The 24799-nt window shown below is 42.9% G+C and overlaps 1 protein-coding gene across 11 annotated transcripts in view; it reads left to right on the forward strand.

Annotated features, from left to right (window-relative positions):
• Positions 1-24799, forward strand: part of chchd3a (coiled-coil-helix-coiled-coil-helix domain containing 3a) — a 148765-nt gene that overhangs the window by 48747 nt on the left and 75219 nt on the right. For 6 of the 11 annotated variants that reach the window (XM_086202070.1, XM_086202073.1, XM_086202072.1 and 3 more), the window contains one exon: positions 4929-4999. In XM_086202070.1, coding sequence (XP_086058196.1) covers positions 4929-4999 — 71 coding nt within the window. The other 5 variants (XM_086202075.1, XM_086202077.1, XM_086202079.1 and 2 more) reach the window with 5 other exon arrangements.

Below are 24799 nucleotides of genomic sequence, written 5' to 3' on the forward strand. Positions count from 1 at the left end.
ATGCTTTTGTAATTCTCCCTCATCCAAGAATGATCAGTGTTGCCTCCCCGGATCTGCTAGTCGTATAACCGGAGACAAATAAATCCTTATTGAAGACATAGCGCTGAATAACTGAGGCTAAGACCGTCCGCTGTTAGAGCTGCATGACGGGATTCACGGGGATTTAAAGTGAAGTCTTTTCAGGCAACGGTGATTTCACAACAGAGCAGCACATTCATTTATGTTGAAGAAAAAGAAATCCAAAAGCAGAAAATGTCAAAAAGACTACATATACATATAGACATGTTGATGCTAACTTTAAAAAAAAAATGTTGTATTTGTAGTTTATCTGTCCATGGAAAAAGATAAAGTACATTTCTGCTTTTGCCTTGTGAAATTAACTGAAAATCTTGCTTCCGTAATTGCTGAAAGTTCCCCTCAAGCGGAGATTCTCCAATCACAGCAGAGCATCAGTAATGAGATGTATTAAATAAGCCTGTCAAGCTTTGTTTTCCTCCACTTACTTTTTTTTTTTTGGAGCAGCTGTATTTGGCTCTCTAAGAGGGAAATAAAAACCAAGGAATGACAAACTCCTCGAGGGGATATGATGTCATCAGTGTGAGAACCTTTCCGAAATTGCATTCGATTGTTCCTCAACTCACGTTCTATCCTACCTCCCTATTAATGGCATTAGATTCCATACAAAATGTCCTCCTGCTTTTGAAAAAAGAAGGTGGCAGAGGTTAAAAAAAAAGAAAAAAAAGAAAAAAAAAGATAAGAATTGAACAGTGTTTGCTTGCTTTGTGTGAGCATATTTGTCTGTTACTACTGCATAGTGTTGACTGTGCACAATAAGCGCCAACCATGACATTATTTTCAAGACTATTACCTGAGATATTTATTACACCGACATTTTTGATCTTGCGTCTCCAAATATGAAAGCTAATAATCTTGTCAACTCAAAATGGTAGAATGCAATAACATTTTTCTTTTTTTTCAAACTTAATTATCTTTTATATGGATAATTAACTGATATTTTTGTTGTTGTTGTTGTTATAAACTCTGATACATGTCCATCAGCCGCGGACTGTAATTGAGCATTTTGGGGCCAGTAAGCCTCTCAAAGAGGATCATGGAAGATGATGTCAAAAAAAGTGTTGGTCAAAGTTGAGGTTGATGACAAATTGAAAATGAACCCCTTTGCTTTCTTTCTCGCTTTGTTCCATCAAGTTCCAAAGCAGTATCATTGTTTCTCCCTCTGCCCACCCTAGTGCTGCCCACGGAGGGTTTTCTACCCACTTTGGCTCATTAAGAGACAGAAACCATTAGCTCCAGGACGTATTTGTTTTATTCATTAAAAATGGGAGGCTTTTTCTCTAAATTAAGCCAGAGAATATATTGGAATGCGGCTTCTATCTTCTCCATATCGCTCCGGTGCATTAGCAGTAATGACTTAATTTGTCTATGACACCCCCCCCCCCCCCCCACCACTAGCATTTTTTTTTCTGTGTGTGTGTGTGTGTGTGTCTTCAAATTAGCTAAAACCCAGTGGAGAGCAAGTAAATAGAGGGGAAATAAACAGACTCAAGTTTTTATTCTAGTTACTTTGATTATAGACGGTGGTAAACACAGCGACAGGTGACCTCACGAATCAGCCACACACAAAAAAAAAAGTAACCAAAAAAAAAAACCACCATCGTTTGTGAGACTCGAATAAAGTGTGTGTTTCGTACACCTTCGCCAATGTATCTTTGATCAGTTCGGGAATGTTTTCAAACTGAAAGCGGCCCCTCTTCCCTCTCTTCTCTGGGCTTATTAAAGGTCAGAGCTTGTCTCTAAATCAGTTGGGGCAACAGCAGGAAATCACAATTTGAGACCACTCAGCAATCACACAAATTACACTCTTCTGCCTGGTGCTGAGCAAGTGACTGACTGGGATTTTTTTTTTTTTTTTTTTTTTTTTTTTGGTGCATTACTGTTGATATCCAGCCCCCAGGGTGTGTGTAGATGCATTTGTGAGTGTGTTCACACTTGTATCCATGCTAGTATCTCGTGTGTGAGCGCACACGCACTGTTTGTATGTGTGTAAGTGGTCTCTGCAATCACTGTCACACATGGCCTTTTTGTCCTCCCAGATGGATTAGCGCGCTGATTAGTGCCAGTTCTGCCATTTAGGCAGGTATTATTACCTTACACTTAGTATTCTAGACGGCCCCAAATCCAGCTCTCCCTTTCTCTTCCTTTGGCTCTATCCCGGCACCCAGGAGAAGTCTTATTCTTGTCTCTTTAGCAGGCAGCCTCCCTCCTAAAAAGAAAAAGGAAAAAAAAAAAAAACTTCTTTTAGTCTTTTTATCTGTGAATAAGCTTCTCACTAAATCCTTTTTCTTAGCTCTTGACAGTTTCTTTGTCTAAACTGAAAACCACTTGGTTCAAGGCCGAGAGGGCACAGATACAGCATGAGCTTACAAGTTGCCTCTTAAACTTTAGACGGGACCACTTTTGTGTTACAGATTTCATGCATCAAATCCCAACACTAACCCCCATGGAGACAAAACTTCAAACATTCTTGAAAATATAAAGTTGTTATTAATGCTCCGGAGAGACTCTCTGGGTAGCGTTTGAAAGTGCTTACACCGGTGTGTGTTTGTATTCAGCAACCAAGCAGCAGGTGGTTAATGCTCTTTCACAATGAACTCCGTGGATTCCTTATTTTTTTTCTTTCTTCAATGTGTTAGGAATGAGTATTCACAGTTTTTGACACTGAAGACGGCGTACTTTCTCCCCCCAAATACTTTCTGTTTGTTTATTTTTTTGTAACCATGACGATAATATTTCCTTTGAACTTAGCCACAGAATATTGGCAGCAGGGCAACTCAAGGATGACGATAAAACAGGAAATGTCTATTCACTCTGCAGAACTACACAAGTCTTTATGTTTTATTTTGGGGTTTTTATGAAAGCACCTAAACATGTCAGTTATGCTTGTGACACAACAGAATGAGCAGAAGTGTCGACGTGAGCAGGACTTCTGTCTCGTATCGGAATTTTTTTTTTTTGTTAGCATTGTCATGTCTCATCTTGCTTTAGCTCTACAACAGGACTATTGATCTTTTCAGCAGCGCAGCTCATTCCTATTGATCTGTTCTGAACTATGATTAATGTCTTCCTTACAAGGAGGTTAAGTTGGGGCAGAAAAGACCAAAAGACTCACATTTGTCACATTTCTATCAGGTGCCGGGCAATTAATCGAATTTCATTTTCAATTACAATTTGCCCGTTTATGGAAAAAAAAAGAAAGAATAGAAAACCCTAATCAAGAGGGATTGATTTGAGTGATTATTTTACTGCATACACTTTCGCAAGTATCCTCTTGTTTTGTCTGGAGTTATAAATGCAGACCACTCTTTTTCTGATTGAATTAAGTTTAAAATTCTTTCAAAGCCATTGTTAAAAGTTCAGTAGTTGCATATGTGTGTGCTTTTGCTGCTCTTCTAAAGCCAGCGGTCGTGGTTACACAACAAGGCAATAAAAATAGTTTGTTCAGATATTGATGGATTTCATTCGACATTCTTTCCACATTCTTTTTCAATGAAATTGCTGTCTAAGACAACCAACTGTTAATTGTTCATATGGTGATGTATGTAAGTGTCAGACAGTCAGCACGTCTGTTGTACTTACAATTTCTTTAAGATAAGATGTGCATTTGTTTCTAACAGGTCTAATTTATTGCATCATGCATTCTAACGTACTTTGATAATGGCAGAAAAACACCTTCCTGGTGTCAATATTTGCTTCTGAAGTATAGTTTTCAGAAAAGTGGATGAGAAAACGGAAAACAAACTTGTGGAAAGCAAGTAGAGTAAGTAGGAGGAAACCAGATACTTGTAGATTTTATTCTCAGATTTGTACCCTTTTTTATGTTCTTCAATGGCTTGAAAAACTGTACATAAAACTGTCATAAATAGGGGGAAGTTATTACAAAGGGAGGTAGGTCCAGGGACCCTTTATAGGTTCCTACTAAACCCACAAAATGTGGCTCTGACCTCACTATTCTTGAATTTAGGAATAAAAAAACCACATGACTGAACGTGCTAATGCGCACACAATTACGCAGCACGGGCTGAATGCATGGAAGAGGAAATAGAGACAAAGAGAAGCTCCTCTTGATATTCACATAAATAGTTTCACTTTTTTCAACTTATATTTGTTGATATTTTGTGCTGTATTTGGATGTAAACCCAACTATTGTGCCCCTCTAAACCCTCCACACTTTACTCAATCAAGTCTTCCGTCACATTTTACAACCTTTTAACCATTTGATCATAAATGTGCATAAGAGCCACTGAGGGCTGACAAAACACATCTCCCTCAAACAGCAATAAATGGTGGAGTTATATCGCTGTGTTTGAGGAAGTAATTCAGTTGGAGTGGCCCTGCTATTGGGTCATTTGCTATGGGTCACCTGGGGACTATGACCGATGTTCTGTACATTGTTGACTAGTGACCTTCTGACCTAACAGGATTGCTGCCTGTTATTACAGCAGTCTTTTTTTTTTTTTTCACGAGAGGATAAGCACTCACACCAATAAAAAAACCTGACACAGAGAGGCAATGTTCATGATCACATATTGCATAATAAAAAGAAAAATACAGGGATTTAACGTCTTTCATGACCCATGCTTCACAATACTGTAAAGCTCAAGATGGTTTCCGTCTTTCAGACAACAAGTGGTAATAGAACTCACAATTCTCCTCTCTATATGAGTTTTATAAAGTTTGTGATGGAAAATGTTGGCTTGACTCCACTGGAGGTCAAACCGTAATAGATTTGAACTTTTAGAAGCTTTCTCTACCTCCAAATGTTTCCTTTTACCGTGCTTCTATCTGAACAATTGGAGGATGTTAATGTATCTTTCCTCTCAAATGCTTCCATCTTTGTCTTTCCGCAGAGTGCTCAGTTCTACAAGGTCACCACTGAGAACTACCATAAAGCTGCAGACCAAGTGAATGCCAAGTTCAAGTAAGTTCTTACACAGTTAATCAAAGTTAGATTAAAGGCTCTAATATATCACTAATTTACAGCCTATTCTCTCCAAACACTTCTAAAAGTTACATTATCACATTTCCTTTAATGTTTTTCTAAAGCCCCTTTGTCGACTGCGTTCATAGACCATTTGAGGTCCATGCGGACCAGTGATTCCACTATTGAATTTTGCAAGCCACGTTCTAACCTACGCCTTTCAATCAGGAGCACATTAGTCCTGCCCATTAGCTGATGTTGATGATGCGGCTCGCTGATAAGCCTGATGGCATGTTTATGATAGCTGACGGCGCTTTTCTTGTGCTCTTGGAATGTCTCTCAGTGTAAGAAAGGCGTAATGTATTCTGTAAGACATTATCTTCAACCTGCCCTAAGAGGATGTTCATGTTAATGGTTTGAGTAGGATTTCCCTATAAGACAAAATATGAGATAACCTCTATGCTGCAGAGGAGAATTCTACAGGGACTTCTCTTTCTTATACTGCAGATTCCTCTCATCTGGTACTCAACGAATGTAAAATAATAATTCCCTGTGTATTTATATCCAAAAAGCATGATAGTGCATGAGTGCATACACATTTCATGCATCAGTACCCTGATGGTAATATATGCCGGCCTCTAAATAAAAGTGTCAACCAAAAGAATTGAGTGCTTTATTGAAGCTATTAGAAGAGAAGGTAATATTAAACATCTTAGCAGGCATGAATGTGGCACGTATCCGACACATATCGGTAACTCAAGAACATGCGTAATCCCTTCCCATCTGTGTACCATCCTTCTTTTAAGCAAGAGGCCATTAGGCTCTATAGTAATGTAGGTAAAGTGGATGAGGAGCCTGCAAGTGGTGGGCCCAAAATGGGCCCTGGCTCCTCTGGGGAGGCTAGGCTAATTGTATTAGTGTGTCATTAGCTCGTGCTAACACTGGGATCATTGTCTCCCACCGAAATGCTGGAAACTGATTAGCGTAGCCCACAGGGGGTTTGGCGCGAGACTCGTGGAAGCTGGAGCCGAGACTTCCCAAATCACATTAAAGGAGGGGGGAAAAAAAATCACTGGAATTACATTACTGCTAACTGCTAGCGAACGTTGGGCTAACGAGTGAGCGGTCATGTGACACAGGCCTTTGCACAATGAGCTGTGATAGGCTGATTGGATTAAAGGAGGCGCATTAGAAACTTTAGGGCTGGATTACAATGATGGCGAGGTAAAGATGGGGCGTAGCTATGTCTACGTGTGTGTGTGTGCGCGTGTGTTAATGAAATGGCGAGAATGTCTGGTGTTACAAGACAGAGGCAGGGCTACATTGAGGGGAGCAGAGGGTTAATTGGATTTAACAGGGCGTGTTTGGCCGAAGCTTGTTTATGTGTGAGTTCAAGCGTCATGTATGTTTTTATGCGCTCAAATTGTGAACATAATGTGCTCACTTCAAAGCTCGCGTCCTCTCTCTCTCTCTCTCTTTCCATCCCTACTTCTCTCTCTCTCTCTCTCTCTCTCTCTTATGACAGAGATAAGATACTATCTGTTGCCTCTTTGTAATAATGAGAGGAAATATTTTTGGCTTTTGATTTCCTCAAAGTTGAAAATGTCCTTAGAGATTAACAAAAAGAAAGAAAGAAGGCATATCTGTGACTTATCCATACTTGATAGAATTAACATTTCATATGTTAATGTGAGGACATTGTAAAGTGTGGAAGATGACATCTTTCTCATTAGAATGTCTTCATTTCTCTACATGAGCTCACGTCGGTGCCACTGTAGAAAGAGTGATAGTGCTCCAGGGATTGATTTGTGTTACGATTTATAGTCGGCTACGGTTTAATATACTGGTGGGGAAGACGTAAAGGACCAGGAGAGCCTGTATGTCAAGAATTATAACAGGTGTATATGTTCTTTTGCAACTATTAATTAGAGTTGTAGACCAGTTTAGCATGTGCGCATACAGTAATGTCAGATCAGTTTGGTTCCCGTGGGGGAAAAGCGGTTATTTCTTGGTGAACTTTTGTGTCTCAATGGGATTTAATTAGGCTGCCTGGAGACGTGATGTGGAGCAAAAGTGAAACAGTACGAAATGGAAAAAAAAACAAACAAAAACAATGTGAAAGAAAGCATTGTATGTCTGGGGAGGTTAAGAAATGAAAAATACGCTCATCTTGTACGCATTTCTCTGTGTAAAAAAGTCAATAACCCAACTTAAAACATGTAATTTACAAACTCGTGATAGATTCCAGCAGGTAACCCGTGTTACATCCTGCAGTATCCTCTTTGGCAATCGTGAAAAATAATTTAAGTGTGAGAGAGCGGTGATACTCATGGGGAGCGAAGGGTGTGTGAGCCAATATGAGGTTGTATATGTATGTACAGTCGTTGTTTGTTTAGGTGCAGCTGTTCCCTGCTGTTCCCTACTGTTCTCTATTCCCGACAGAGTTTTCTCGGAATGATGGAGCTCATTACATCCACTCACATATGAAAAGACACCTGACACACACACACACACACACACACACACACACACACACACACACACACACAAAAGCATCTGCAGCTTGATTTGCTGCACTAGTGATAAGTCCGGATAAGGAGAATGATGTCGCCGCTACTGAAATGATGTACCGGTAACATGTAATGATAATATAATCCATATTAGGAATGCACAAGGTTCTTGATGTCATGTACTCATACAAGTTACTTTTTGCGGTACATAACATAATGAGTAAATTTTACCAAACACTGAGTACAAATCTTGAAAAAAAATGCATCATTTTTGGGGGATTTTGCAAGATTCAAAAGTTTATGCTATGATCTGACAGAATAGGCAAACCTACGGTGGATTGAGCTGTTGGTAACCAAAAAAAAAGTCCCTCTAGTGTCTCTTAACCATAAACTGCAGGGTGCGATCTTGCTGTTGAAGACCAAAAAAAATCCATCCCGTACACAGTTCTCACATACTTATCTAGCTACTGTATGTACAACATGTACGAAATAATGAAAATAAAGCACTATGTTAGACACACTCACGTGTAGAACCAAAGCTTTTACTCACATTCCATGTGACACTGACTGGAGATGAGCTGTCCCAGTTCCCTGTGGAAAAGAGGCCATTTCTCTCTGCATGGGATTTATGTGCTGCTACACTCACCACTAGCTGTTTATCCAAGTATGATGCATTATCACACTGTTCACGACTCAACGTGTGACCTTTACAGCACTCCACGTATAGGAGGTTATATATACGCGTTTGCATGTAAAGATGAATTGCACTCACGCAGACTTATTGGGGATGTCTGAAGTGTGTGTGTGGTGTGGTGACAGGTCCCGTTGACTCACTGGGGGTTTTAGCTTGAAGTGCAAGCTGGGAGACGTGGTGGAAAATGATAGATGTGAGATTATGCGAAAAGATGGAATGAAAGAGCAGCGGGCGCTGTAGTCGTAAGCTTCCTGTCAGTGCTAACCTTTGGCAAGGCTTTGTGGGAAGCTGGTCACCGTGTTTGTCCAGGGCCCCTGCAGACTCCCGGGACATCACATATCAGTGGAAAGGGTGCGAGGCCATTTCTATCCTTCCTTTTTGAGACTCTAAACTTAGATGCCTCTGTTTTCTGCCCTGATGGTGACATTTGTCAGGAGATCAGAAAAGGCAAATGTATTTTTATGCTTTTGTGTCTGTGATTACATACTTGTGTATCTAAACCCAACATCTTCACTTCCTACCATTCTGTTGGCCATGGAGAATAAAATCTCATTTTAGTCTGTCACTTCACTCCTCTCCTCCCTCAGGCTGCACACTCACTTCCTTTGTCTGTTGTTTATTTTTTTTTAGCGCTCTTGAATAAATCTTTTTTTAATTTAATCCAGTTGACAATAACTGTAGCCGCAGTGCACGCTTCGTCTCACCGCACACAAACACACGCCAAGGTGGAGTGAGGAGGCGTGGAGCAAAACTTGTTGAATATAAATGGTTTGTTGTTTCCTCATAATGCTGGTATGCTCTCCTCCTCATGCTGGTCAAGACACCACACTTGATATTCTTTCCCTCAGTTTGTATGGGTGAGAAGAGAAGATATACCCCAGTGAAGAACAACAAGCCCCTCTGCTTTGTTTTTGTTTTTTTTATTATTTTGTACCAGGGCAAATTTGGGCAATATTACCAGGAGTCTGTTTAGTAATTAAAGTGATACTTCACCCCAAAAGTGTTTTTGCATTCAGGGTCTCAGAAATAGGTTTCTTGAGCTTATAAAGATGTTTTTTGGATGTTTGTGACTCCAGGACGCTGAAAGAGCCAGCCAAGTAACTTGAAGCTAATGGCTACTGATAGCTAACAGCAGCTACAACAACAAAACAACAGCAAAACTTGCCTAAAAATGTCTGTTTACAAAAAGCGCATCACTGGCTATGATCCACATTTTCTTTATCCAGCCACACATTGAGTAATTCACAAACACTTGGATTAGAGAAAGAAAGAAAGGAACTGTAAAATATCTGGTCTGTTGCTTGTTCTTGGTAGCGCAAACTGTGCCCAGTTAACGCATTCAGCCAAAAATATATATGGCTGGCTTTCTGTGTGTTCTGGAGTCACAACAAAATATCTTCATGAGTATTTGTAAGTACTTCCAAAGGCAAAACAAACAAAAAATATTTTTGGTTGAAGTATCGCATCAGTGTGGAGCCTGCCAAGGATTTTGCCATCCAACATTTAGTTAAACATTTGTTTTGTGTGTGTGTGTGTGTGTGTGTTTGACTTAAGATGACAAATACTCTGGAAAATATCCAACAGGTTTCCTAGAAAATCCACCCTTCAAAATGTAAATAAAATGTCGAGGCAGTGAGAGGGTTTTCCTTTTTCTTGGCAGTAGTCCTCTTTGATTTAAGGACAAAAAAAAGGAAAGCAAAAAAACCTGACATCTGAAAATTAATCAAGCAAGGATTTAGCAGCCAAGTACTTCAGCTGTCGTGGCGGAGATATATTTTTTGAAGCAGTGGGCGAGATGACTGAGCCGTGCTGTGACCCCTCTGTCAGGTGAGGGTGAGCCACAATTTCGTAGCCAGGCAACCCACACAGGGGGGATAAGATGGTGGTCAGCTGAGGAGACACAAGTCAATAACTGCTTAAAAAGCTCATCTTTTGGTCTTAAGAGCTTCACTGTGCAGGCCACAAAAAAGGCACACACATTCCTGAAGATGTGTGTGGGTGCAAAAAACATGGACATACGCCACACAGAAGTGACTTTATTACAGTGGGAATAGGTGGGGAGGACTTCTTTATTCCTTTTTTTTTTTTAGGGCCTGAGCCAGAAGGTACTTCTGGGCGAAGACCCTATTATGTTTCGAAGTCAGAGAGACACGAAGTCAGCGCTAAAAGCAGTAAAAACACACACTTAGGAGGATGACAGGCCTCTAAAAACATCACAGGAGGGTCCGGGGGGGGACAGGGGGTGAGGTCCCCCATTGAAACCAATGGTGGCAAAATTATATCTGAAATTGCTGCGTTTTTTTCTTCTTCTTCTTATTCTTTCCGGTTCCGCCGCCAAAAAAACCCTTAATTACACCCCCTGAACATGCATGAAATTCGCTGAATTTTTGCACGCACATCCGGTCCGGCGAAAAATTTTATATTTTAAAAAAAAATTTAACGCAAAACTCAACAGCGCCACCTAGCAAGCCAAAAACACGTTTACGTCAATAACTTCCCCGAGGAATGTCCCACAGACATGGGACCAACACCGCTGGATTCGTCTCATCAAGACGAAAAATTCATACACTCTGACCCCTGACCTAACTCCAACAGGATGTCCACAATTTGGACACAAACGTCCAATTTTTCACCATCGCACCCTCCGAACAAAATCTATCTCCTCCTAAACCGTAAATGGTATCGCTTCCAAACTTTCACACATTACTCTCCCGACTTTGCTGATTAAAAGTTCAGTAAGAATAATATACTACGCGCTCGGTTTGGATTTTATAAGCCGTCAAAGTTGCGACAAAAATTCACGTTATAATGGAAGTCTATGGGGAGAGCGTGTCCTCTCAGGTACATACTGTCAAACAAATGCTTCTCACGTCTATACCATACATTGCACAGCTTCAGAAAACACACCACTGTATTCCTGACAAAAATCCCTACAAAAATATTGTATTTTGTGTGACTTTTGACTAACGTATGCCGACTTATTTAGCTTTTACACACTACATTTCTCTGAATCCTCCACTCTCTCCACTCTAGTACAGATAAAAGAAAGTGCAGCGGGGGAGGGGTTTTTAATGTGCCAGCTGGCAGCTCAGCTCTCAGCTCTGACAGAGATGGCAGAGATTTGTTTACTGTTGTCATGGAAACCACAATTGGAGGGTCTCTGCCCTCATGTACATACTCTCAAACAAACACTTGTAGCTTCTAAACTAAAAGACTCACACCTTCAGAAAACACACCATTGAATTCCTGAGAAAAAACTCTACGAACTGATGTCTTTACATTACACTTTTGACCAACATATGCAGTGTTATGACTGTGTTTCACAGTTAAACTGCCAAATCCTCCTCTGCTCTCCACTCTGACACAGATGGCAGAGAGCGAGCAGAGAAGGGAGGGGCTCTAAAATGGCCGGCTCTCAGCTCTGCAGTCACGCTGTGCAGCGAACTAAGGCTCGTATCTCCTAAACTACAAGGCCTAGGGATTTGCCGATTAAACCGTTGGATTCGGGCCGGCGATCCGGCCGCGGTTAGGCGGGGGCTCAGGCCCTAACAACGCTGCTTGCAGCTTTAATTAGGGCCTGAGCCAGAAGGTACTTCTGGGCGAAGACCCTATTATGTTTCGAAGTCAGAGAGACACGAAGTCAGCGCTAAAAGCAGTAAAAACACACACTTAGGAGCATCACAGGCCTCTAAAAACATCACAGGGGGGTCCGGGGGGGGACAGGGGGGTGAGGTCCCCCATTGAAACCAATGGTGGCAAAAATTTTATCTGAAATTGCAAAGTTTTTTTATTATTATTAGGGCCTGAGCCAGAAGGTACTTCTGGGCGAAGACCCTATTATGTTTCGAAGTCAGAGAGACACGAAGTCAGCGCTAAAAGCAGTAAAAAAACACACTTAGGAGCATCACAGGCCTCTAAAAACATCACAGGAGGGTCCGGGGGGGGACAGGGGGGTGAGGTCCCCCATTGAAACCAATGGTGGCAAAAATTTTATCTGAAATTGTAACGTTTTATTATTATTAGGGCCTGAGCCAGAAGGTACTTCTGGGCGAAGACCCTATTATGTTTCGAAGTCAGAGAGACACGAAGTCAGCGCTAAAAGCAGTAAAAACACACACTTAGGAACATCACAGGCCTCTAAAAACATCACAGGAGGGTCCGGGGGGGGACGGGGGGTGAGGTCCCCCATTGAAACCTATGGTGGCAAAAATTATATCTGAAATTGCTGCGTTTTATTATTCTTTTTAGGGCCTGAGCCAGAAGGTACTTCTGGGCGAAGACCCTATTATGTTTCGAAGTCAGAGAGACACGAAGTCAGCGCTAAAAGCAGTAAAAAAACACACTTAGGAGCATCACAGGCCTCTAAAAACATCACAGGAGGGTCCGGGGGGGGACCGGGGGGTGAGGTCCCCCATTGAAACCAATGGTGGCAAAAATTTTATCTGAAATTGTAACGTTTTATTATTATTAGGGCCTGAGCCAGAAGGTACTTCTGGGCGAAGACCCTATTATGTTTCGAAGTCAGAGAGACACGAAGTCAGCGCTAAAAGCAGTAAAAACACACACTTAGGAGCATCACAGGCCTCTAAAAACATCACAGGAGGGTCCGGGGGGGGACAGGAGGGTGAGGTCCCCCATTGAAACCAATGGTGGCAAAAATTTTATCTGAAATTGCAAAGTTTTTTTGGCTATTATTATTAGGGCCTGAGCCAGAAGGTACTTCTGGGCGAAGACCCTATTATGTTTCGAAGTCAGAGAGACACGAAGTCAGCGCTAAAAGCAGTAAAAATACACACTTAGGAGCATCACAGGCCTCTAAAAACATCACAGGGGGGTCCGGGGGGGGACGGGGGGTGAGGTCCCCCATTGAAACCAATGGTGGCAAAAATTATATCTGAAATTGCTCCGTTTTATTAGGGCCTGAGCCAGAAGGTACTTCTGGGCGAAGACCCTATTATGTTTCGAAGTCAGAGAGACACGAAGTCAGCGCTAAAAGCAGTAAAAACACACACTTAGGAACATCACAGGCCTCTAAAAACATCACAGGGGGGTCCGGGGGGGGGACGGGGGGTGAGGTCCCCCATTGAAACCAATGGTGGCAAAAATTTTATCTGAAATTGTAACGTTTTATTATTATTAGGGCCTGAGCCAGAAGGTACTTCTGGGCGAAGACCCTATTATGTTTCGAAGTCAGAGAGACACGAAGTCAGCGCTAAAAGCAGTAAAAAAACACACTTAGGAGCATCACAGGCCTCTAAAAACATCACAGGAGGGTCCGGGGGGGGACAGGGGGGTGAGGTCCCCCATTGAAACCAATGGTGGCAAAAATTTTATCTGAAATTGCAAAGTTTTTCCTATTATTATTATTATTATTATTCTTTCCGGTTCCGCCGCCAAAAAACCCCTTAATTACACCCCCTGAACATGCATGAAATTCGCTGAAATTTGGCACGCACGTCCGGTCTGGCGAAAATTTCGATATTTTGAAAAAAAAAATCGGCAAAACTCTATAGCGCCACCTAGGGAGCAAAAAAACAAACAAAAAACATTGGATCGCTATAACTTCTTGCACGAATGTCCCACACACACGGGACCAACACTGTTGCACTCGTCTCATCAAGAGGAACAATTCATACACTCTGACCTCTCACCTATCTACAACACAATGTCCACAAATTGGACAAAACTGTCAAAATGAGGACTTTTTTTACTCCCGAACAAAATCTATCTCCTCCTAAACCGTAAATGGCATCGCTTCCAAACTTTCACACATTACTCTCCCAACTGTGCTGATTAAAAGTTCAGTAAGAATTATATACTACGCGCTCGGTTTGGATTTTATAAGCCGTCAAAGTCGGGGAGACACATTTCACGCTTACAATGGAAGTCAATGGGGTGGCCGTGTCCTCTCATTGTACATACTCTCGAACAAATGCTTCTCACGTCTATACCATACATCGCACAGCTTTTAAAAACATATCACTGTATTCCTGACAAAAATCCCTACAAAAATATGGTATTTTGTGTTACTTTCGACCAACGTAGGCCGAGTTATTCAGCTTTTACACACTACATTTCTCTTAATCCTCCACTCTCTCCACTCTAGCACAGATCAAAGAAAGTGCAGCGGGGGAGGGGTTCTTAAAGGGCCAGCTGGCAGCTCTGCTCTCAGCTCTGCTCTCAGCTCTGACAGAGATGGCAGAGATTTGTTTACTGTAGTCATGGAAACCACAATTGCAGCTTCTCTGCCCTCATGTACATACTCTCAAACAAACACTTGTAGCTTCTAAACTAAAACACTCACACCTTCAGAAAACACACCATTGAATTCCTGACAAAAAACTCTACGCACTGATGTCTTTACATTACACTTTTGACCAACATATGCAGAGTTATGACTGTGTTTGTCAGTAAAACTGCCAAATCCTCCTCTGCTCTCCACTCTGACAGAGATGGCAGAGAGCGAGCAGAGAAGGGAGGGGCTCTTAAAGGGCCGGCTCTCAGCTCTGCAGTCACACTGTGCAGCGCACTGAGGCTCGTATCTCCTAAACTACAAGGCCGAGGGATTTGCCGATTACACCGTTGGATTCGGGCCGGTGTCAAGGACGCGGCCGTAGGCCGCGCGGGGGCTCAGGCCCTAACAACGCTGCTTGCAGCTTTAATTAGGGCCTGAGCCAGAAGGTACTTCTGGGCGAAGACCCTATTATGTTTCGAAGTCAGAGAGACACGAAGTCAGCGCTAAAAGCAGTAAAAACACACACTTAGGAGCATCACAGGCCTCTAAAAACATCACAGGAGGGTCCGGGGGGGGACGGGGGGTGAGGTCCCCCATTGAAACCAATGGTGGCAAAAATTATATCTGAAATTGCTGCGTTTTATTATTATTATTATTATTATTATTCTTTCTTTCTTCCGCGACATCTTAAACGCTTAATTTGACCCCCTGAACATGCATGAAATTCGCTGAAATTTGGCACGCACGTCTGGTCCGGCGAAAAATTCGATATTTAAAAAAAAAAATCTGGAAAAACTCAATAGCGCCACCTACAGAACTACAAAAGTAAAACAAAAATAGAATCGTTATAACTGCTTGCACGAATGTCCCACAGACATGGGACCAAGACCGTTGGACTCGTCTCATTAAGGCGAAAATTTCATACGCTCTGACCTCTCACCTATCTGCAACAGAATGTCCACAAATTGGACAAAACTGTCAAAATGAGGACTTTTGCTCCTCCCCGAACAAAATCTATCTCCTCCTAAACCGTAAATGGCATCGCTTCCAAACTTTCACACATTACTCTCCCAACTGTGCTGATTAAAAGTTGAGAAAAAAATTTATATAAGTTGCTCGGTTTGGATTTTATAAGCCGTCAAAGTCGGGGAGACACGTTTTACGTTTTAATGGAAGTCAATGGGGAAGCCGTGTCCTCTCATGGTACATACTCTCGAACAAACGCTTCTCACATCTAAACTAAAACTCTCACAGCTTCACAAAACATATCAGTCGATTCCTCAGAAAAATCCCTACAAAAATATGGAATTATATTCCACTTCCAAGCAACAAATGCAGAGTTATTTGCTTTTCACACACTAAAAATGTGCATTTTTTTGCTGCTCTCCACTCAGGCACAGATGGCAGAAATTTGTTTACTGTAGTCATGGAAACCAAAATTGGAGCTTCTCAACCCTCATGTACATACTCTCAAACAAACACTTGTAGCTTCTAAACTAAAACACTCACACCTTCAAAAAACACACCATTGAATTCCTGAGAAAAAACTCTACGCACTGATGTCTTTACATTACACTTTTGACCCACATATGCTGAGTTATGACTGTGTTTCACAGTAAAACTGCCAAATACTCCTCTGCTCTCCACTCTGACACAGATGGCAGAGAGCGAGCAGAGAAGGGAGGGGCTCTTAAAGGGCCGGCTCTCAACTCTGCAGTCACGCTGTGCAGCGAACTGAGGCTCGTATCTCCTAAACTACAAGGCCTAGGGATTTGCCGATTACACCGTTGGATTGGGGCCGGCGATCCGGCCGCGGTTAGGCGGGGGCTCAGGCCCTAACAACGCTGCTTGCAGCTTTAATTATTCTTTCTTTCTTCCGCCGCCACTTTAACGCTTAATTTGACCCCCTGAACATGCATGAAATTCGCTGAAATTTTGCACACACGTCCGGTCTGGCGAAAAATTTTATATTTAAAAAAAAAATTTCGCAAAAACTCAATAGCGCCACCTAGGGAGCAAAAAAACTCGCAAAAACTTTGGAGACCTATAACTGCTTGCACGAATGTCCCACACACACGGGACCATCACCGTTGCACTCGTCTCATCAAGACGAACAATTCATACGCTCTGACCTCTCACCTATCTACAACACAATGTCCACAAATTGGACAAAACTGTCAAAATGAGGACTTTTGCTCCTCCCCGAACAAAATCTATCTCCTCCTAAACCGTAAATGGCATCGCTTCCAGACTTTCACACATTACTCTCCCAACTGTGCTGATTAAAAGTTCAGTAAGAATAATATACTACGCGCTCGGTTTGGATTTTATAAGCCGTCAAAGTCGGGGAGACACGTTTTACGTTACAATGGAAGTCAATGGGGAGGCCGTGTCCTCTCATGGTACATACTTTCAAACAAACGCTTCTCACATCTACACTGAAACTCACACAGCTTCACAAAACACACAATGGATTCCTCAGAAAAATCTCTCCAAAAATATGGAATTATATTCCACTTCCAAGCAACAAATGCAGAGTTATTTGCTTTTCACACACTAAAAATGTGCATTTTTTAGCTGCTCTCCACTCAGGCACAGATGGCAGAGATTTGTTTACTGTAGTCATGGAAACCACAATTGGAGCTTCTCTGCCCTCATGTACATACTCTCAAACAAACACTTGTCGCTTCTAAATTAAAACACTCACACCTTCAAAAAGCACACCATTGAATTCCTGACAAAAAACTCTACGCACTGATGTCTTTACATTCCACTTTTGACCCACATATGCTGAGTTATGACTGTGTTTCACAGTAAAACTCCCAAAATCCTCCATGCACCTCTCCACTCTCACACAGATAACAGAGAGTAGTGGGACAGGTGCATCTACAGCAACAGCTGTCACCTGTGATAGGGAGAGGCTACCTCTTCATAAACTACATGCTCTTGAACACAAAGTACATCCATCTACTACACACCCATTCTCCAACTACATTAGGCTGTTACACATCGATTTATATCAAGACATGTTCACCTAAGACCATTTCTCAAACTAACTCCACATCGTCTTCCCCTCTCCACTCAGCCACTGATGACACACAGCACCGAATGGGACGCACTTCAAACAACTGTCACTCTGAAACCACAGTTTTCCATATTCATCTCCTACAAAAAAATAAAAACCAAAAAAAAAACAAAAACATTATAGGGTCTTTGCCTGAAGTACATTCAGGCTCAGGCCCTAAAAATTCAGTGGAGCTCATAAGACTTCATGTTACAATCCCTTTGACTGATCAGCACTTGCTATTGATTGTGTGTGTGTGTGTGTGTGTGTGTGGGGGGGGGGGGGGGGGTAAAGGGTGCAAAATGCCCAGTGTCATTCTCATCCAAAAATCTTGATCATACAGTATATCTCTCTGACAACAACAATCAAGGACGTTTCACCTTTGCACGTCTCATTTTCTGCCCATGTCGTCATACTTCATTTTCCCTCTACACACATCCCTCCTACATTGTGTGGAACTCAAACATTACACATTTGTTTGCCTATACACACATCTTAGATACCCCTTCCCCACATTCATTTAACATTGCCAGCTACATTTTACATGTACACTACATTTACAATTACTATAAACAGTACATGCTCTAAACATTACCCACACTTTACTCACTACTTGCTATTTATAGTCATACCTTTTTTCTGTATGTCTCAGCTCAATTATGTCCAATCCTATTCCAAACTTATTCTCTCATCAATATGCATATTTTATGTATTCATATCCTATGTTTTATTTCACATTTCCATTGCAAAACGCTTCCTTTCCATACTGCATGCACACCACTTCTTGCCTTTCTTCTTTCCCCAAATGTTAACTAACTCTCTACTGCTCCGTCAAGTTGGGATTCAAATATCTCACGAAAAAAAAGGCTGACATTCTCAGCTCTCTCCTCTATGGTCAGATCTGACAGCTCTCTGCCAATCAGTTGCTGTGCTGCAATGCACTTCATGACGTGTCATCATGCCACCTCTCTGCCAATCAGTTGCTGTGCTTCAATGCACTCCGTGACGTCTCCTCATAGGAGCTCATAAAAGCTGTCGGCTGCGGTCGCCATTTTCTCCTGCTCGTCCGACTGGAGGTGAGTGCTGCTGTCTCTCTTGCATGACTACTTGTTACTTACAGCCATGTTTGGAATACTCATTTACTCATTTTTGCTTCATTCTGTTACGCGACACCTATTTCTCCTACTACCATGTACTCCGTTAACACTTAACACCATTTACAGCCGCTACATCCGCACCTCCGCCATTCCGCCTATCCTTCACGAACTTGCTAGCTCCTCAGGTCTATTTCGCCTCTTCTACACCACTAGCTTCACACCTCTGCCGACTTACCTTACTGCCACGAAGTCGCTACCTTCGGATGTCTGCTGTTTAAACTCACCACCACAAATCCCTTACCTCTTCCAGTCCGCCATTTCGCCGCGACTCGGCCGCTAGCTCCGCCATTTCGACTCGGCCGCTAGCTCCGCCATTTCGACTCGGCCGCTAGCTCCGCCATTTCGACTCTGCCGCTAGCTCCGCCATTTCGCCTTGCCGCGACTCGGCCGCTAGCTCCGCCATTTCGCCTCGCCGCGACTCAGCCGCTAGCTCCGCCATTTCGCCTCGCCGCGACTCAGCCGCTAGCTCCGCCATTTCGCCTCGCCTCCACTCGGCCGCTGGCTCCGCCATTTCACGGCGCTGCACAAAACCAACGCCATTTCGCATCACCACCATGAACCGCTCCCTACCCTGTTGCCACGTATTTACTTAATCATTTCACATGACTAACAGCTTCTTCTGTATGTGTATCCATTTGACGACTTCATATTTGTGTGTGTATGTAAAAAGCGCTACATATATATCATACTATACTATTGTTGCGTTTGAGTTTAATGATTTTCTGTCTATATTGTATAATAGAGTAGCATATTGTACATAGTTACATCGTTTCACACTGTTAATCACTACAAATAATTATTACTCACATTAATTACTTTATTTATTTCACATGAATAACAACTTTATATACATTTATGCTATCTTTACAGGTGTGTGTATAACTATATCTCGTATGTTTATATGTGTGTGTATATAAAACAATACTTTCTAACACCTTCATGTCTACTTTGCAGATTACCTGCTTGTCACTTGCTGGTCTGCTACTCTGCTGCATCTCGTATATAAACTACTGTTCTTCCAGACTACTCATCTGCAAACTCAACACATACACAAACTTACTTCATTTACTCACACGCATAACTTTTGCTTACTTTTACAACTCTACATTCGTTCACATACATACACACACACACACACACACACTCTCACACACTACATTTACACATTGCCCATCTCCTACTGCCAAGGTAAGTTGCAATTTTTAATTACCTCACTTTAGAAGTGAACATCTCTCCCGTTTGTGAGTACAAATAGCATAATATAGTCTCATGCTTTCATTGTGAACGATCAATCAATATACATTCTCTTTCATAGATGCCCCGTGCGAAGGCCCACCGGCGTGCCCAGGCGACCAAGCGGAGGATGGCGGAGAGGCAGCCTTGGATCCCTGGGCCACCTATCCCCGAGTTTGTTGCTCGTATGTATTACCTATTCTTTACATACCTTGCCGCTCCCACTTAAACACTTGCCACAAAAAACCATGTCAGCCATGGCCTCACATTCTTGTACATCTCCATCCTAACAGGGCGCGGTACCGGACACCGCCATCGCGTGCGGAGATGGCAAACTTCACTCTACACCAACCACTCCGTGAAGTTAGTCACTCCTGCTCAGTCCCCCGGCCAGAAGGTACCAATCTTTCTCATTCTTCATCATTGCATTCATGTCATGCTTGCTGTCTGTTCTAAACATGTGCTTCTGTCACAGATGGTGTTCGTCCTCGGAGACTCCCACCTGCGCGCCATCGTCGACGGGTTCGTAAGTATGCCGCAGGGTTCTCTCTCTTTCGGCTTCCTCTCTGTTCCAGGTGGAGCCGCCTCTGACCTCAGGACCGAGGTCATGCATGCCGCCCTCCCCTGGACCCCGGACTTGGTGTGTGTGGGTGCCCCCAGCAACAACCTCACAGCCAGCAGGACTGTTGGTGAGGCGGCGTTGGACTTCAGTGCTCTCCTGACTACAGTCAGCAGCCTCTGGCCGACGGTGAGTTTGTTTGTCATACACTACTGTCTTTCCTCCTACACAGTCACACTTCTTTGTTATGTCATTTTTTTACTGTCATACAACACATTTGTTTTATTTCGCCCCTTTAAGGTGTTAGTGATGGATTTCCCTCCACGCTTAACCATCGATCCGGCCTTGCAGGACCTGCTACGTCAGGAATACCGCCGTGTCACAGCGCGCATGGGTATATTACACTCTTCCACGCTCCTTGTCCAATCAATATCATACTTAAAAGTTATACGATCTCATGTACATTACACCATGATAATACATTTATTCTTTCCACATCTCTCAGGTATCCCATACGTGTCTATGGCGGAGCACCTCCCAGTCCATCGGTTGGAGCTGTGGTGCCACGACGGTGTAAGTACAGCACAATGTCGTCAGTTACATATGTAAAATGCTGTACCTTCCCTCTTCTCCTGTGCTACGTGACCCTACGCCATTAAAGTCTACTTTGTTTTCATGTCTTTCAGGTTCACCTCAGCGACTCCGATGGCATGCCGGTTGTGGTGGACCTGCTGTGGAACGCCGCGGTCCGTCAGCTCGCCCCCCCTCCACCACAGCCCACCGTGTCACCCCGCACATCGCCACGTGTCAGGGTGTCTCCCAGGGTGATCGTGACGGGACACGTTCCTGTGCCTCGTCGTCGTGACCCCCAGGAGTGGACCGTCGTTGGACGGGCATGCGCGGTAATGTATTTCACTACTATATTATCCAAATGCACATTTCTTAAAGCTTTTGGTCATGATCAACATCTAATATATGTCCTCCTTCCCCTCTTTGCTTTCTGTTTGAAAGACTGGTACACCTCCGGCCCGACGGTCTGCCATCCCCTCCAACCCGGTGTGGTTCAGCAGTGACATGCTGGATGCCATGGAGAAGGTTTCACCTTCTTCTGGCTCTGGCTGCACTGCTGCTCCACCAGCTGGCCAGGTAACTATACCACCCATTACATGTACTGTTTAAAGCCAACATGCATATCAAATGTTGTAAACAAAAATTTTCTTTCGTTCAGCCTTCCCCTCGGCACGGGAAGCGCCAGCGTCAACGTGTTGCCTCAAAGCCCAAAGGAGGAAAGCGACAGGTTGGTGTTTTTATCTTTTCTTCCAATAACTGCAAGATAACTTACACCTGCATTTTGACTTAAACTTACAATTCCACTTCTTTTGTACTTAATCTCCTTTTCTTTATTTAGGTGCTGGCAACACCACCTGCCCGTCTGAACGTGTCCGCCTCCAAGCCCCGTCCAGCAGCGCAGCAGGTTAGCCTTGCTTTAATTGCATACAGTTTACTTCTTGTGGCTCATTCTAATCACCAACATTTCCTCTCCTACTTCATTTACATTTTACATTCTCTTTTCATCTTCTATTAGGTGGAGGTGGCAGCCAAGGCGTGCGAGGAGGAGTCTGCGGTGCCACTGACTGCTGCCGTGGTGCCAGAGGGTCCGAGGAGGGAGGTTGCCGCAGCTTGCCCGGCCTTGCTGACGGAATCGACTGTGCAGGAGCCAACACTGACAACCACCAAAGCTAAGTCCGACTTTTCTAAGTTCTCTTTGCATGACGTTAAAGCAGCTAATGAAGATTCCAATGGCAATGATGTGGCAATGGTGGCTCCTAATAGTCGAGGGATTAAGGTACTTAAGGTTGTCAAGGGCTCATTTCACCAGGGACATGAGCAGTTTAAGTATGGAGGACTGCAGTGTATGGCTATTGCTTTGGTCAGCTTAGCCAAACACACCTTAAGCAGTGTGTTCTCCTGGAAAAGGGGTGATGTGGATCATGTCTTAATTCAAGGAGATCAGTTATATACCTGCTTGCGTGACAGTGGATCCTTTACACATCCCTCAAATCTGCTGTCTGTTCCTGATCTGCCACCGCACTTGGAAGTTGATGGACAGATATGCAGCTTCCATTTTGGGGATGTACTGTTGGGGGAAGTTGGTGTGACTGAAGGGGACCTGGTTGACTTTGGTGTCTTTATAAGTCTGCGTGATGGACTGGCCAGGATCTTCAGTGAGTACAACACATGTCTTATGACACTGTGTGGAAACACCACTTCCATCATCCATCAGGATGGACAGTTTGGTGTGGTTGACAGTCACTCACGTAATTATAGTGGCTTGTCACATTGCCATGGTACAAGTGTGGTTCTACATTTCGGTTGTCTTGATGACCTCCATCACTACATCTGCTGTTTGGCTGAGAGTCTCAGTTCAAACCAGAAACTTTTTGAACTCTGTGGTGTTGTTGTGTGTTCAGATGTGAATCCAGTTCCATCTGGTGTGTCTGAAGACAGTCGTTCCATTGAGTGCCCAGTGAAAGTAGGCTCTGTTGATTTACTGCAAACAGTACATGATGATTCTGTACACATATCTGACCATGTTCTTCCTGTAGGTGGAAGTCTGCCAATGTGTAACATTGGTGACCAGACTTCATCCCATGATGTCAGCACTGCGTTACAGGAAGAACCACACTGTAGCCATGGCATGAAGCGCAAAATTTCTCCTGACACCTATGTGTCAAAGAAATTAAAGACATTTGATGAGAATACACTCAGTACAGACATAGAAATTATTAGCACTGCCACAAATGGTGCGCTGGTTTTTCGTCCTCTTGGTGTAGATATTTGTAAATCTTTATGTCAAAAGTTGACTGTTGATTTTGACAAGTTCAATCCTCCACTCTCCACAGAAGTTGGATTGATCGGTCCTCCATGTAAGAATGAGAGGATCGTTGCTGATGGGAACTGCTTCTTCAGGGCCATCTCTCAGGCAGTGAGTGGCTCACAGAAGCACCATCGGAAGATTAGATCAGCTGTTTGTAAAGAGCTGGAGAGAAATGCTCAGAAATATGTCTCTCTTTTGAGAAGACAGTATTCGTCTGTGTCACAGTACCTCCAGCAGTCCAGGATGAAATATGTTAACACTTGGGCCACAGAGGTGGAGATACAGGTCACGGCTGATTTCTTAGGAGTTAGTGTTTGTACTTTTCTGGATAAACGTTGGATTAAGTATAGCAGTGCCGGTGACCTTTTGCACTCACAGTGCATTTATGTAGAAAACATCCTGGACAGGCATTTTGAGAATGTGGTCTGTGTGTCAAAGCCTGGACAACAGACATGTTATGGCTATTGTAAAGTTGTGGATGTGACAACTTACACCTTGAGGACTACAACACAGGATGTTGTTGAAACGGAACCCATAGGATCTAAGTTTCCATTTGTAGTTTCTGACAAAGGTCTTGACACGGATACGGTTGTGCAAAATTATAGTCAGGTAAAAGCTAGTACTACTTCTCAGAGATCTAAATATGTTATGCACAAGAAAAGTACACAGGAAAAACTAAACATGTTGATTCGGAAGCGACATAGGTCGTGTTACAGACATATGTATTCTGAAAATATTCTCTATAGACAAAGGAAAAAATTACAGGCGCGGATTAAATATCATGGAATATTGGCACATAAACAAAATGTCAAAGAAAAGAGTAAAGCAAGGAGTAAGAAAATTTACATGCAAAACACCCAGCATAGAGAAGCTGTTAAGGAAAAAAGTAAAGCTGCCAGTATGTTGAAATATAGACTAGACAGAGAGCACCGACATCGCGTTAAATCAAGTAGTGTAGCAAAATATAAACATAATATCCACCATAGACAGCAAGTTCGAGCAAGGAGTATCATTAAATATAGACAAAATGTCAAACACAGACAGACAGTTAAAGCTGCAAGTATCATCAAGTATAGAGATAACATTTTGCATAAACAAAAAGTTAAAGCCACAAGTCGAAAAATTGGGCTACAGTATCGTGACGATTTTGACCTGAAGCAGAAAGTTGTCGCTGTTGCTCAATTGAGTAGGAAGAGAACAGCTGTTAAGTGTCAAGATTTCACCTTTGTCATGGAACGGTTTTTGGATAAGGTTAGAGACGGCCCTGAGTTCATCTGTTGTGTCTGTCATCGGTTGTTGTTCAGAACTCAGGTGCTGGGTTGTAGTTACGAAATGTACGCTGGAAATTCTGCTAGAGTTGCGGTTGCTAACCGATGCATAAGTGACACGTATTTGCATAGGTGTGGTAGTGATTGTGTTGTGCCTTGTGCTTTGGCAGCTTGTAGAGGGGAACTTTGGATCTGCTATACG

This window comes from Aulostomus chinensis, chromosome 4 (genome assembly GCF_037954235.1).
Source record: "Aulostomus chinensis isolate RoL2024-O1b breed Wild chromosome 4, RoL_Achi_v1.0, whole genome shotgun sequence".
NCBI lineage: Eukaryota > Metazoa > Chordata > Actinopteri > Syngnathiformes > Aulostomidae > Aulostomus > Aulostomus chinensis.